This window comes from Talpa occidentalis, unplaced genomic scaffold, assembly GCF_014898055.3.
Source record: "Talpa occidentalis isolate TD23 unplaced genomic scaffold, MPIMG_talOcc4v2.1 talOcc4.5, whole genome shotgun sequence".
Lineage (NCBI taxonomy): Eukaryota > Metazoa > Chordata > Mammalia > Eulipotyphla > Talpidae > Talpa > Talpa occidentalis.
In genome coordinates this window covers 97,867,466-97,884,138 of record NW_023604861.1, presented here as the reverse complement: position 1 = coordinate 97,884,138, position 16,673 = coordinate 97,867,466, and the positions used below count along the sequence as shown (strand labels likewise).

The 16,673-nt window shown below is 38.6% G+C and overlaps 1 protein-coding gene across 1 annotated transcript in view; it reads left to right on the top strand.

The window, feature by feature from the left end:
* Window positions 1–16,673, top strand: part of ACOXL (acyl-CoA oxidase like) — a 301,583-nt gene that overhangs the window by 197,178 nt on the left and 87,732 nt on the right. The window contains exon 15 of the mRNA XM_037527835.1: window positions 12,459–12,570. Coding sequence (XP_037383732.1) covers window positions 12,459–12,570 — 112 coding nt within the window. The remainder of the gene's footprint in view (window positions 1–12,458; window positions 12,571–16,673) is intronic.

The window sequence follows — 16,673 nt, the reverse complement described above, 5'->3', positions numbered from 1 at the left end:
TATAAATACAGTTGATTTTTTATATAAACCAGCCCTTAAAAATTTTCTAATTGTATCTGTAGATTCTTTAGGTTTTTTCCCCATAGATAACAATATCATCTGCAAATAATGTTTTATTATTTCTTTATAGGCCCACTTCCTGAAGAAGTATTGTTATTTTAACATGTTTTTGTCATTCCTAGACAATGAATTTTACCGCAAATAAGTAGTTGCATCTATTTTAGTTTGCTAATTTAATAAATAATCCTTAAAAATCTAATGGTAAACTACCTTTGCATGCTTAAGAAACATTAAATTTTGTCATACTGTATTATCATTTTTATGTTTTTCTGGGCTTGACTTGCTAGTATTTTTGTAGGGATTTATATACTTGTTGACTTACTGTTTTCCTTGTTTGCACTTCTCTGGTTTGGATTTATATAATAGTTTTACTGGTCTCATGAACTTATTTTGGGAGTAGCTTCTGATTCTGTGGAAGAATTTGAGAAGTTATTCAAAGGGGAATATTTAAACTACTGATTCAATTAGTTTATTTTAAGGTATTTAGGCTTTCTCTTTATGTGTCAATTTTGATATATAGTGTTTTTCCTAGGAATTGACTGATTTGGTTTTGAATTTATTGGTATAAGGTTTATATACTATTCTGTAATTATTTTTTTTAACTTCTCCTAAATCTGTAGTTACATACAAATTGTCATTCCTAAAGTTATTTCTGGGTGTCTTCCCTCTTCTTTATTGCTGCTGCTTAACCTTACTAGATATTATTCTAGTTTGTTATTTTTCAGTCAACTTTTCCCTTTTTTTTTTCCAGATTTTTTTTTTATTTATACAAGCACTGGGTACAGTCAGAAGCGCGGGAGGGTGAGCGAATTCACCAGAGCCAGAGCGGGGAGCAGAGCAGGCAGAAGGACCAAGGTACACTGCTTAGGGGAGCAGCAGGCGGCAGGAGAGGTCTGCGCACCATGTGGGACCCTCCTCCGGTGGCCTGGGAGCAGCCGGGGATCGAACTAGCACTGCAGAGGCTGTGGGCAGCTTCGCAACCCAGCGCTCAACCACTGTGCCACTGGGGAGGCCCAACTTTTCCCTTTGTTGATCCACTCTGGTATGCCTTTGTTTTCTGTTTCATTGACTTATACATGTATTGTCTTCCTTACTCTGCTTTTGAGAAGTGTGTTATGCTTTTTTTGTTTGTATATTTTTTAAATTATCATTTTTACTTGGAGGCAGATTATTGGTCTCTATAACTCAAATATGTTGAACTGATTTCCAAGGAAACTATTCATTAGAAAAATAATCTTACAATCCTCATTAAAAACATGGAAAACACAGTAAATGATAGTATGGGACTTTCATATCCATTAGCAGGAAGTGAAATTAAGAAATTTGTAATCTGTCTTTTGTTTTTTAAAGTATTGTTCACATTCCTGGTTGTTCAAATGTAGTCTATCTTTAAGCTTGAAAACATGAGCTCTTACAACTTAAGGCTGTTACTTAAGTCTCTTAGTTTTAATATCTCACTTTATCCTTGTACACTCTACCAAGTCAGTGCATCTTTTTATTATTTCTATCCTTGAATGGGCATTTTATAATACTGATAGCTTTCCTCTTAATTGATTAGGTTGAAAATTTTCCAATATTCAAGAAGTTGAAAGAATAATATAATTCCCATCAGAATCAGTTCCATCCATTTGGGAAACTTGTCCCCAAACTGGTTGCAAATCATCTGCCTTTTCACTTATTTTCCAGATAGCAGAACAGGGCTTATTTCCATCATGTTGTAAACATAACAGACTCTCACCCATATGCAAATCTATATTCCTAGCAAATTTTCCAGGATAGACTTGAGATGTGCCAAAGGCAGTATTCCAATTGTAAATATTTGAAAAGTTCCATTTCATTTATTTTTGTCTTGGTTATTAACCTTCAAAAGAGTGTACATCTCTCTCCAACACATCCAGGTTTTAGTGATTCAGTCTGTCTGTGTTTATCCACTTAAGTCCCCAAACCATTCTTACTCTGATTTTTATGTTAAGCAAAGCTTTTGGCATCTAATCTATTTCATCATACCTTGTGTATGGGCACTGCTGTAACACTAGTTACAGTAACACTAGTTACTTCTTGCTCTACAAACTAGTGTTACAGCAGTGACCCTGGGTTCTCAGTCTTCATGGAGCTCACCCTGAAGTAGAGCAGTGGAATGGCAGTCATATTGTCAATGCCCACAAGAGGTGCACATGAGAATGTGGGACTTGAGCAAAAATGCCTGAGAACTTCTGAAATCCCTCCAAGTAGGCTGCCATTTGTGTGAACATCCAGAGACTACCCTTCATTTGGACTGTGGGAGGACAGGGTGTGGCAAAGAGGGGAGCACAGGAAGGAGGTGGCTCTGCTAGGATTGTACCTGATTGTGCAAACAGCTCCACTGTGCTCTTTCTTGTCCCGGTGAGTGCGGCCTCTCTCTCTCCCTTAAGGGTGAGCACTGGAGCACATGCTGCTCTTATCAGCCCATGGATCCTCTAGGAAGCTATGGACTTTGAGGAAAGTCAAGATTCTTTATTTTACTGGAATGTTTTGCCTTTCTATATTATAAATATCTTCAAATATTCAACAAAACTGAAAGAAATTTTAGTGACCATCCATAGAATCATCTTGATTTTATTATTAAAATATTTATTATACTTGCTATATCATGTGTCTATCTATGCCCATATAACACACACACACACACACACACACACACACGCGTATCTATTCCTTAATCCACCCATCAATGCTAATATCTTTTTTTTTTTTTTAAGATTTATTTTTTTTTATTTATTTTATTTATTTATACATGCACTGGGTACAGTCAGAAGCGCGGGAGGGTGAGAGAATTCACCAGAGCCAGAGCGGGGAGCAGAGCAGGCAGAAGGACCGAAGTACACTGCTGAGGGGAGCAGCGGGCGGCAGGAGAGGTCTGCTCGCCATGTGGGACCCTCCTCAGGTGGCCGGGGAGCAGCCAGGGATCGAACTGGCGCCGGCAGCTTTGCAACCCAGCGCTCAACCGCTGCGCCACCGGGGAAGCCCGAATGCTAATATCTTTTGATGTATTTTCAAGCAAAGTGCAGACATCAGCACACTTCTAAATAATTCATCTTGTATTTAACATCATCTTGCACACATTACAATTCAGTATTTGGTTGGCAGGGTTCCTTTTTATGTAGAATCTACATATTATGAAATACACAAATTTTAGACTTGTATTCACCGAATTTGGACAACTATATAACCAAAACCCTTATCAAGATACATGTCATCTGTGCCACTCCAAAAGTTCTTTTATGTGCCTTTCTAGTGAATTTCTATGACCACCATCCCATATGAACTTAGTATATTGATAGTTTCTTTTTTTTTTTTAAAGATTTCTTTATTTGATTTATGCATACAAGAACTGGGGTATAGGCCAGAGGTGTGGGAGGGTGAGAGGATTCACCAGAGACAGAGTGGGGAACAGAATAGGTGGATCGACTGAAATACACTGCTAAGGGGAGCAGCGGGCACGACAGGAGAGGTCTGCTGCACCATGTGGGCATCTCCCCGGCCAGCTGGGATGGAACCTGTGCTGCAGAGGCTGCACAGCTTCACAGCACTGTGCTCAACCACCTGTGCCACCAGGTAGGCCCTATACTGATAGTTTCTAACACAGATTGGTTTTTGTTCTAGAATTTTATAAAGGTGGAATCATACAATATATATTCTTCTGTAGTTGTCTTATTAACTTGGTAAAATGTTTTCTGACATTGATTCATGTTGTCATATACATTAGTATACTCTTTTTAACAGCTGAATAATATGCTGTATTATCAATGTACTAGCCTTTGTTATTCATTCTCTTATTGATGGATAGGCACCAGGGATGCTTTGCACTCCTCAGGATAGAACTTCTGTGAACATTCATATATACGTCTTTTTGTGAATATATATCTTTATTTTTCTAAGGCAAGTAGAAGTGAAATTTCTGGATTATAGGGTTTGTGAATATTTCATTTTATAAGACATTGTGAAAACTTTTTCTGAAGAGGTATTACCATTTTATACTCTATCAACAAGCATGAGAGTTTGGGCTGCTTTATAACCTCATTAATTTTTGATGTTTTATGTGTATTATAATTTTTAGTCATTCTGGTAACTGTGCAATGCTACTCATTGTGGTCTTCCATTACATTTCTCTGATGACTAGTATTGTGCATTTGAATTAAATTTATATTTTATTTTGTAAAATACACAGCTATAAGGAAGTTACCCTTAGTGATATTCTAATTTTTGAGAGACTCTGAACAGCCTTCTATGCTGGGTGAGTTCCTCCAGCTATGTGGCCTGGTTGTGTTTGACATGACATATATCAAGGTGGTTCCTGTAGCACATGCAGTTTACAACCTTAAGTAAACAGTGTTCCACAGTAAACATCTAAAGAAAGGCAGTTCCCAGTAACAACATTCACTGCCTCTATGTTTCATAGTAACAGTCTCTAAAATGACTAAAACATACTTTTCAATAAAATATGAAAATTTTTACACCTTTCTTTTACTGGACTGAGAGGAGGTAAACTCAGCCTTCTAAAGGCCAAATTAAGAATTTATTTAATTTAGAGAGGGGGATCCAGCCACTGCTGGGGCAGACCTGAGGTTCAGGGAAGCTCCCAGCAGATGCGCCATCTTTAGACAGGGAATTATGCACCTGTCTGGACCTCACCAAAGCTGTTGTGTGGAGCTAAGAAAGGGCTGTCCCCACAGTCAGAGGTGAGCTGAAATCCCCCACAAGCCAGGCCCAACCTGGCAATGAATTGGAGCCCAGAGTTGGAGCCCACAGGGGCAGACCCAGGGCGCAGGGAAGTGCCTCCCTCCATAAACCAGGCCCTGTCTGGCAAGGAGTAGGAGCCCAGAGGAGGATCCAGTAATTTGGAGCCCAGCGGGCAATCCAGCCACCACCAGGGCAGTCTGTGGGATCTCAAGACCCACCTCTGGAATTAAACAAATACAGACAGAGGAGATTTTCAGGGACAGCAACCATTTACATATCCATAATACCACTGCCCTACTGGACTGCTGGCATAACAGTATTGGACTTGACAGTATTGGACTCTATTGGACCACCAGTTCCCAACATCCCAGAAAGAGCACACCAAAGAGCTGCCAGCCAGTACACAGTGTCGCATCTCATAGGACAAATTAGAAAACAAGCAGCAGGGAGAAGAAAAATTACAAGCAACCAAGCACGTCCCCAGGAAAAAGACACACCACAAAAAGACAATCAAACACCAGACTGCAACACCAGTGACTTAGAGGAACTTATGAGTCTTCCTGATAGAGAATTTAAAATGGCCATGATTAAAAAAACTGGAAGAAGTCGAAAATGATATGGGAAAAATTACCAATGATCAGAAGAATGAAATTGAGTCCCTACAGAAAAAAGTAAAAGAAATGCAGGAGATCAAAGGATTAATGGAAGAGCTAAAGAACTCTGGGAAAAGCAATGAAAGCAGAATAGATGAAATAGAAGAATGAATAAGTACTCTCAAAGACACAGAAATAAAAAGAACCAAAAACAGAAAAGGAAAGAGAAGTACAAAGGCAAAAGATTGAAGAAATACTTTGGGAACTATCTGACTCCATTGAGGAAAGGAAATATAAGAGTTATAGGACTCCCAGAAGGAGAGGAGATAGACATAGGAACAGAGAAAATATTCAAGGAAATAATTGAAGAGAACTTCCCAAACATGAAGAAGGAGCTGAAAATAGACATACAAGAAGCAAGAAGAGCACCAAACTTCCATGATGAAGGGAAAAATACAACAAGACACATAATAGTAAAGTTCCCAAGAATCCAAGACAAGGAAAAAATATTGAAGCTGACAAGAGGGAAGAAACAGATAACATTTAAAGGAAAACCAATCAGGCTGACATCAGACTTCTCCAAAGAAACACTACAGGCAAGGAGAGAGCGGAGGGACATAGTCAACAAACTCCAGGACAACAAATGCCAACCAAGAATACTCTATCTCGCAAAGCTCTCCTTCCTCTATAAAGAAAGAATAAGGACCTTCCCAGACAAACAGAAACTGTGGAATTTCGTTATGACTAAACCCCCACTCCAAAAAATACTACTAGAAGTCCTAAAGCCAGAACCAACAGAGGGATGTATAAGAACAAAACAAGACCAAAAAAAATTTTTTTAAATAAATAAAACCGGAGAAAAGACAAACAAAATGACAAATACAGACACTAACATATCAATATTAACTCTAAATGTAAATGGAGTAAACTCTTCAATAAAAGACACAGAGTCGCCAAATCTGTTACAGGGCAGGGAGAGGGACAGCCCAGACCCTGCCTGCATACTTGCCTGTTTTAAATAGGTTCTGCCATCCGCCACATTAACACAAAAACATCTGAGACTTTAATGGGAAGGAACTTTAATACAACTAGTAAACAATACAGGAAAGGCAAAGAATCTAGTTTCTAAATCAAGCACCCAAAGTTACCCGTCCCCTCTTGGGTAAAACTCCATCCAAATGGGATTGGCCCAGAGCAAGGCCCCAAAACCTGCCACAAGTCTAAGGCATCTTCCAGTGGGGACCCACAGAAAAGGGTTAGAAATGACCAGACAAGCCTGTAAGGAAAAGGGCAAAATCAAAATCAAGATAAAAGCTGCCACTGTCACCTCCCCACGGGTCTCACCCACATCTGTGTCACCCAATCCACGACCAAAAGGCAAGCGCAGTTTCTTCACGAGTCTCTAGGCTCCATGCTCCTCCTCCAGGTCTCCTTCTTGCTCTCCATCCTGCTTCCTTTCTTCCTCAGTCTCCTCTCCAGCTTCTTCTCTCCCTGCTTAGCTCCACCCTCCCTTGGGTGGGGCAGGGAACCTGGAACCTCCCCCTTTCCTGGGGACCACCCTGTTACACTATGAACAGTTATATGCAAACAAGTTCAACAATCTAGAAGAGATGGACAAATTCCTACAACTTTACAACCACCCAAAGCCAGATAAGGAAGAAATAGAACACCTAAACAGACCAATTACAAGCAGTGACATTGAAATGGTAATCAAAACCCTCCCCAAAAACAAAAGCCCAGCCAGATGGATTTACAAATGAATTCTACCAAACATTCAGAAACGAACTAGTGCCTATCCTTCGTAAATTCTTTCAAAAAATTGAGAAGGAAGGGATAATAATGTTCTATGATAATAATGATAATAATGTTCTATGAAGCCAATATTACACTAATACCAAAACTGAACAAGGACAACACAAAAAAAGAAAACTACAGGCCAATCTCTCTCATAAACACTGATGCAAAAATCCTCAATAACATTTTAGCTAACAGAATCAAACAAGGTATCCATAAGATAATTTACCACGACAAGTAGGATTTATTGCAGGGACACAGGATGTTTCAACGTCCAAAAATCAATGAATGTAATCCAACACATCAACAAAAAGAAATGTAAAAAACATATGATAATACCAATAGATGCTGAGAAAGCTTTCAACAAAGTACAACACCCATTGATGATAAAGGCCCTTGAAATTCTCGGGATACAAGGAATATACCTCAACATCATAAAGGCCATATATGACAAGCCCATGGCCAATATCATTCTCAATGGTGAAGTTAAAAGCATTTCCATTAAGATCTGGAACAAGACAAAGATGTCCACTTTCACCACTGCTTTTCAATATATACTGGAAGTCCTAGCAGAGCAATAAGACAAGAGAAAGACATACAAGGAATCCAAATTGGGAGGGAAGAAGTTAAACAATCACTACTCACTGATAATATGATAATATACATAGAGAACCCCAAAAACTCTACAGAAAAACTAAACAAACTAATCAATCAGTTTAGTAAAGTAGCAGGATACAAAATCAACACACAAAAATTAGTAGCCTTCCTATACACAATCAATCTGAAGAAGAAGAAATCAAGAAAACCATCCATTTTATTATTGAAACAAAAAAATCAAATACTTGGGAATAAACCTAATAAAAGATGTAAAGGAGCTATACAAAGAAAGCTATAAAACACTGTTAAAAGAAATAGATGAAGGGGCCTCCCCGGTGGCGCAGCGGTTGAGCGCTGGGTTGCGAAGCTGCCCGTGGCCTCTGCGGTGCCGGTTTGATCCCCGGCTGCTCCCCGACCATTGGAGGAGGGTCCCACATGGCGCGCAGACCTCTCCTGCCGCCCGCTGCTCCCCTCAGCAGTGTACTTCGGTACTTCTGCCTGCTCTGCTCCCCGCTCTGGCTCTGGTGAATTCTCTCACCCTCCCGCGCTTCTGACTGTACCCAGTGCATGTACAAACAAACAAACAAATAAATAAATAAATAAAAATACATGCCCCTTTTAAAAAAAAAAAAAAAAAAAGAAATAGATGAAAACACAAAGAAATGGAAAGACACTCCCTGCTCACAGATTGGAAGAATTAACATTATCAAAATGGCCATCCTAGCAAAAGCAATTTATAGATTCAATGCTATTCCAATAAAAATTTCAATGACATTCTTCAGAGAAATAGAACATATATTGATGAAATTCATATGGAACCACCCAAAACCCTGAATAGCCAAAGCTCTCTTGAACAAAAGAGAAGGGAATGGATGTATCATACTCCCAGACTTCAAACTATACTACAAAGCCATAATAATCAAAACTGCATGGTATTGGAACAAGAACAGACACATGGACCAATGGAAGCAAATAGAAAATCCAGAAATAAGCCCACAGATTTATGGTCAACTAATCTTTGACAAAGGAGCAAAGAATGTGCACTAGAGCAAAGAAAGTTTGTTTAATAAATGGTGCTGGGAAAACTGGGTTGCTACATGCAAAAGAATGAAGCTTGACTATTACCTCACACCATGCACAAAAACCAACTCAAAATGGATTAAAGAACTAGACATAAGACCTGAAACCATAAAATATATACAAGGAAATATAGGTGAAACACTATATGACATACACCTCAGTAACATCTGTAAAGACTCATCACCCAAAGCAGTGATAGCAAAGGCAAAGATAAACAGTTGCGACTACATCAAATTTAAGAGCTTCTGTACAGCAAAAGTGACAGTAACCAAAACAAAGAGACACCCCACTGATTGGGAGAAAATTTTTGCACACAACACTAATGATAAAGGACTGATCACAAAAATCTACAAAGAGCTGACGAGACTCAACAAAAACAAAGCAAATAACCCAGTCAAAAAATGGGCAGAAGAGCTAAAAAGAAACTTCTCCAGAGAGGAAATGCAAATGGCCAACAGGCATATGAAAAAATGTTCAACATAACTTGTAATCAGGGAAAAGAAAATCAAAACTACAATGAGATACCATCTTACCCTAGTGAGAATGGCACATATTTAAAAAAAACTAGCAACAACAAATGTTGTCAAGGATGTGGAGAAAAAGGAACTCTCCTGCTCTGCTGATGGGAGTGCAAACTGGTCCAACCACAATGGAAAGCTGTGTGGAGATTCCTCAGCCTACTAAAGATGAAGCTTCCATATGATCCAGCAATACCACTCCTAGGTATTTACCCAGAGGACACAGCAACATTAATTCAAAAGGGCACCTGCACTCCTATGTGTAAAGCAGCACTATTTACAATAGGTAAATATATGTATATACACACACACAATATATCAGCAATCAAAAAAGATAAACTCATGCAATTTGCAGCAACATGGATGGAGCTGAAAGGGATCATGCTCAGCAAATAAGCCAGAAAGAAAAAGAAAAATACCAGATGGTCTCACTCATGGCAGGAATTTAGAAAACCTAAATAAGGGACCAGGAAAAAATCCTAATTATAATAAAGCAAAAATCAAAGTCAACAAGCAACTATAAACCAGAGACACACTACAGGGGGTGGGGGGAGGAAGGAGTAGGATCAAAACAAGGGAGGTGGGAATTATGTGGGACTATAACCAAGAATAAAATGCATACATTGTGCAAAAATGAAAAATGATGTAAAAAATGTATAAAATAAAATAAAAAATACATATAAAATAAAAAATAAAAAGACCTATTTTGTTAAGGAGACCAAGAGAAATTCTATTGACTTATAACAATTTTCCTGCACAATAACAAGAATGAGAAAAAAATCTCTATAGTTAGATAGAATTGATATAAATGACAGTGAAATAATTTTCACTTTATTGAGTGCTGTTTAGTTTTGATGTTTTTAATCTGTATGCATTGTGTTTGTAATTATCTGTCCCAATTTCTTTGCAGTATTTATAGTTTGCTAAAAATTTTTTAAATGGGTATATGTCTAGATTTCCCAATATATGAGTAATGTAAAATTTGATTATTTTTATCACTTATTGCAATATTTAGAATCAGAATTGTGTAAATATTACTGAAAACTTTGTCTTTTCCTAAGTGGGTTAAGAAATTATAGCCCTGACTTTTGTATGCTGAAAAGATGATATAAGAATTCTCAGAATTAGTTATCAAACCTCATTATTCAGAAGAATTAGAAGAGATAAGTGTCTTTAAACATAGTTTATGTAATAAGTACTGAAATTATATCCCTATCTGTTATCCCTATGTACATAATAAAAGCATAAGAAAATAAACCTTCAGAAAATTGTTTTTCCTCTGATGTAAAATAAAACATTATATATTGTTTCAGGATATGAGTCTTTGAAAAGTCAATAATTTGTAAAAAGGGAAAAAAAATTTAATTTAAATTTTCTGATAATTAGCATGTAAATAGTCTTCCATCTTTCCTGTTTAAATGGAGGGCAATTATTTATTCACTTCTTGGCATTCTCAAAAGCACTATTATCAGCTGCTTCTTAAAATTTCTCTTATAGCTTCTGATTAAGCACCCACTACAAGCTACTTGTGAGTTTTAATTTTAATTAATGAGAATAAGTTATTTGGGTCTTATACTAACTTACTTCCCAAGGGTATGATGAAAGGGTAATGGGCCTATAGGGAACCCTAAGTGTGAATTAACCCTTAACTGTCTATCTAGATTCTAAAGACAGAAGTTTTACTGTGTGTGTGTATGTGTGTATGTGTCGAAAATTAGCACATAAGACCAAGTTGCTTGATGAAAAGTCCATAGGATTTTGAGAGAGACTTGGATGTTTTGAGGCTGTTTGTGCCTCAGTTTCCTTATTTGCTCAATGGGAAAGATGGAAATTATCACCTGTTGAAGAAAGTCACCATTTCTGTGGCACACCCTATCCTGTGCTTGCCTGCACCCCTCCCACTGCCCTCTGGAGCGCCTCTTTCCTCAAGTATGGTGCCCCCCTCAAAAAAAAAACAACTAACTTGAGCATGTTCTACTCCTGCAACCCTGAGCAAGTTCCTGAATCTTGCTGAACCTCAGCTTCTCAAACTGTTGACTAGATAATCATTATATCCAATGATAGTAATAATTAAATAATATTGAATAATAATTATTCGTAATTAAATTATTGAATAATTCACAACAAATACTTAGCACAGTTCCTGATTCATAATGAATTTAAAATATTATTCATTGACAAATAATTTGTGAGTTATATTTATAATCATTATTATAGCAAATGCTCAGCAGTGGTTGAGTAAATTATAAACTCACTTGATGAAAATTATATAACTGTCAAGAAAGCTATGTAAATATTGATAGCAGGAATCTAGAAAACTTAAATAAGGGACCAGAAAAAAGAATAACTATAAGAAAGAAAATATCAAAATCAACAAACAACTATGAACCAGAGACACTATTTGGGGGGTGGGGGGTGGGGAAAGAAGGGATTGGGGTCAAAATAAGGGGGTTGTAATTGTATGGGGAATATAAAAATAAAATTTAAATAAAAAAAGAAAGCTATGTAAATGTTGAATACTGTTTATAAATACAATAGTAAGTGGAAAAAACAGGGATCAAATTATCTTTATACCTAGAGGACAACCACATACAATATTTAACTAGAGCCAGACATTCATTTGAAAAATACTGAAAGGAAGCATGAATAGAGCAAAGAGAGAAGGAAGGGAGGGTGATTACATGTACTTATACTACTTTCCTATTAGAAGGGAATTATTAATTTTTGAAAGATTTATTTTATTTGTTTTTACATACAAGAACTGGGGTGCAGGCCAGAGATGTGGGGAGTGAGAAGATTCACCAGAGACCGACTGGGTTGCAGAACAGGCAGATCTACTGAAACACACTGCTGAGGGGAGCAGCAGGCGAGGCAGGAATGGTCTGCTATGCCATGCGGGTCAGCTCCGTGGAGGGAGGGTAACTCATACCACAGTGACTGGCAATAGCTTCATGGTGCTGAGACTTTAAGCCCTCCACTATCAGGGAGGCCCAGAAGAGAATTCTTATTGAAAAAAACAAACCTTGTCTATTTCTTCCAAATGCAAATTTTTGGTGAGGACAAAATAAATATGACAGTTATTTTGTTCTTCCTTCAGTTTCCTGGCGCTGAACGTGAATGCTGTTGGTAATCTCGCTTTTCTGCTGAAAGCAGTGAATTTTCGTGAAAGGGTTCTTCAGCGGGCTTTGGTGGCCAGAATTTATTATAAGGTAAAGATACATTGTGTTATATTTTTCTTTTTTGACATGTGTTTAAGGCATGTTTTTGCTGGTGAACTATCTGCTAAATGTAGTCAAGGATGAGTCAGCTTAATTACAAGCTTCTGGAAATGCCTAGAGTCCTACAGGCCATTTTGTATGGCAGCCTTGCTTGCTGTGGAGGCCAGGATGCACTGTTCAGCCATTTTGCAGTATCTTTTAGAATTCTACCTAGAAGCATCATTTGGCTACCATAGGATTTGATGAGTAATTTTCAGCCTTTACTAGAATTGAAAAATCATTGTTCTCTCTGTATAATGAAGGCATTGTTCTATTGTCAGGGGGTGGGGAGTGGGGGCTTGAGGTTCGTGTCTGGCAAATGAAAAAAACTGACCATTGGATTTGCCTAAGATACACTCTATCTCCTATTAAAATACCCATGACACTGCAAAATTATAAAACCTTGTATCACCATTGATAGAAATCTATAAGAAATTCCACTGAGGACAGTGCCACTGGAATTGGTTTGAGGAAATGCCCCAACCTCACCCCAACAAGATCTGTTTCATCTTCTAATGCTAATAAGGAATTGCAACCAGACCCAGAAGAGGGCTTTACTCATCCTGCCCTGCAATCCTTAGGCTCTCAGGGATGCTGTAACCTGATACCAGACCACCATTCCCCTTTATGCATGGAAATTAGGTTCTAAGTGGACAAGAAATGAGCCCCAGATAACTCTTCCCCTTCAGTTCATTTTTTTTTTTTTTATGTCAATTCCAAGGTTGTGTCTCCCAGTACAACACAGAGCGAGTAGAAGGGAGAGGTTGGATATTCTCTTAGGAAATGCTCTGGAGTCAGAAGTGCAGAAAGTGGCAGGAACCTGGACCAGGGTTGTGCAAATCAGTCTACTCTTTAGGTATAGTCTGAGGTGAGGCCCTGTCAGACACCAGGGGTACATCCATATGGGCTTAAGTCACTCCATGTTCCCTGCCTTTATCATGGAGTCAACCCAAACAAGAGAAGGCTATAATCTAAGACCAAAGCACTATAGATGCACAGGAGAGCAGAATTGACAGTAGGTAAAATATTAGATGTGAATTAGCCTTCTAAGATTTTATTTTTTTAAAAGATTTACTTATTTATGCATACTGGAACTTGGATACAGGCCAGAGGTGTGGGGATGGGGGGTGAGAGGATATACCAGAGACAGAGTGGGGAACAGAACAGGCAGATCAACTGAAATACACTGCTAAGGGGAGCAGCTGGCGAGTCAGGAGAGGTCTGCTGAGCCATGTGGGTAGCTCTGTGGCCGGGGATCCAACTCATGCTGCAGTTGCTGCAGACAGCCTCATAGGTTGTGTCTTAATCCCTTGCACCACCAAGGAGGCCCCTAGTCTTCTACGATTTTAGAACAAAAGATAAAAATGAAATTGTACGAGATAAGATAGACACAGTGTAAAAGAAATCCAACCTATAGATAACAATATTCCTGAAAATGCTGGAACAATAGGAGCATATAATCTCAGAGATAACAGAAAAATATTTTCCTTAATGTATTAAAAAATCAAGATTTTAATGGAAAATTATCATACCTAACTATGGTTTGCAAACTAGGGTGAAAAGAACATGGTGTAAGCAACCAGACAGAAAATATTTTCCCACAATGGGGAAAAATAATGCTAACTTAAGTCTTTACCACCAGCTCAAGTGGAGTAATAACTGTTCTTCTAAGGAGGAATTCCACGATCTAAGCATACTATTTCAACGAAATTTAATTTATGAGGGCCTCCCTGGTGGCGCAGGTGGTTGAACGCAGCGCTGTGGAGCTATCCACGGCTTCTGCAGTGCCGGTTAGATCCCTGCCGGCCTCAGAGCAGCCCACATGGCCAGCAGACCTCTCCTGTCTAGCCCGCTGCTCCCCTCAGCAGTGTATTTAAAAATAAAAAAAATTCATGAGTACAGGCAGTGGAAAGATATTTTCAAATGTCTGAGAATCAGAAGGAACATGATTCTCCTAAAAAATCATTCAAAGGCCTACTGTATAGGACATTAAAAAGAATCAAAATTAATAACTTGAAAGGATTAGTGAAAGATAGAAAAGGATTAGTGTTACCTATGAAACCAAACAGCAAGTCTGTGCTTTTGTAAAATATTTATAGTTAAATGCATAATATCTGTATTTTGGGGAAAAGAATCTGTTTTTTGGAAAAAACATGAATAAAAAAATCTTGACTAATTGGTTCTATAATAGATTGAGTTTATAATATTTTTTAAGGTAAGATAAAAGCTAAAGTAAAGTAAAAACATTCTTAATTTCTTGCTCTAATTGCAGGGTAGGCCAATGACATTGTTTTGTTTGACTTTGATCATTAGAGAAACTTAGGTTAAAATATATGTTTCATTAAATTGCAAGTCAATGTGAATACTAAACACAGGATGCTTGTTTCCAAATCACTACAGAAGACAAAGCAAAAAAGATAAATAAGTAACCAGATGTTTGTGTTAATCAGAGGAAGAGCAAAGAACAAATCAGAAAGCATGTTTTTAGAGACCTGAAGACCCTCCAGTGCTGCTTCTTTCCATGTGCCTACCCCACAGTGGAGCAGGGGCGTGGGGACAGTTGTTTTTAGGGATTGTCACTGCCGTTTGCTCCTTGCTTTGAGAATTCCTCCAGGATTGCTTCCCAAAATTGTGTCCTGTGGTGTTCCCTTTTTCTCTGTCTCACGTGGCATATAAATCCCATCTCTCTGGCTCCATAGCGCGTATTCAGTGAGTCCAAAGGGCCTCTGAAAAGAGGCCTCAGAGAGCCTCTCATTAAGCTATAGAGTTTCTAGGGCACTTAAGGGCTTTGTCCTCTAGCCTTCAACACCCATGGACCTAGATTTGTGGATGTGACTTTCATCTAATGGGCTGGACTCCAAAAAAGACTCATGGAAGATGTTTAAAGTTTTAAAGAGAATCATATCAACCACACATGTTTTAGCTTATGCTGAAAGGTCCCCAGTGCAAGATGGTGGAGTCTTGGAGCCAGCTATGCTTCTGCAGGCATGAAGCAGGCTGAGTGAAATGCTCAGCCACGAACATGGACTACCTTTTATGATAAAGGCAGGGAGTAGAACCCAGAACTCAGAGGGTGGGGCCTCAGAGAATAAAAACTCCTGGGCACTGGATAGGACAAATCTTAATCAAGGAACATCTGCTAATTGCTTAACTGGATTTCAGAATTTCTATGGATTACTGACCCATATATTCTTCCCATTTCTTTCTTTTTGAGCAAGAGTATATGGAGTAGTTATCTTATTCCTACCCCAAAATTGTATGTTGGCCATGTAGGAGACAGATACCTTGCTTTTTAGTTAATAACGTTCAAATCAGAAGAACTGTACTTAAGAAATGACACCTGACTACCATTACCTATACCTAGGCTGGAGGTAGATGAAGAGATTCTGGAATTAGAACCAGTGTGTAATGGGATGAGACTTTGTGGGTCTTAGAAATGGCTGAGGTTACACTGTGATAGAGAGAGTCCATGATGTTCTTCAGTGGTCCATACCATCTGGTAGTCACAACTGATGTGGTCCTCATCTTGTGCCAGAGTTGGTGTGTTTAACCAATAGAATACGCCAGAAGTTGATAGTATGTCCTTTTGAGATCATGACTTCTATGTAAGTTTCTCTTTCTACTTCTCCCTTCCACCCCCTTTTCCTCTCCTCTCTCTCCTCTATCCCCTTCTGTCAGTCAGATCCTCACTCTTGGGCAGCCCATGGAGTGGACAGTCCATGCAGTGAGGAATTGAAACACCTCTTGCCCAAAGCTATGAAGTGTTTCCACCACCCCTGCCCAGATCTTTAAAGACCGCAAGGACTGTTGACTGCAAGTCAACAACTTGACTATAACCTCAGGAGAGTGTCTGGGCCACAAACACACAATCAAAAGCATGCCCAGATTCTTAGCCTTCAGAAACCATATTCTTTTTCTTTTTTTTTTTAAGATTTTTCATTTATTTATACAAGCACTGGGTGCAGTCAGAAGTGCGGGAGGGCGAGAGAATTCACCAGAGCCAGAGCGGGGAACAGAACAGGCAGACTGACGAAATACACTGCTGAGGGGAGCAG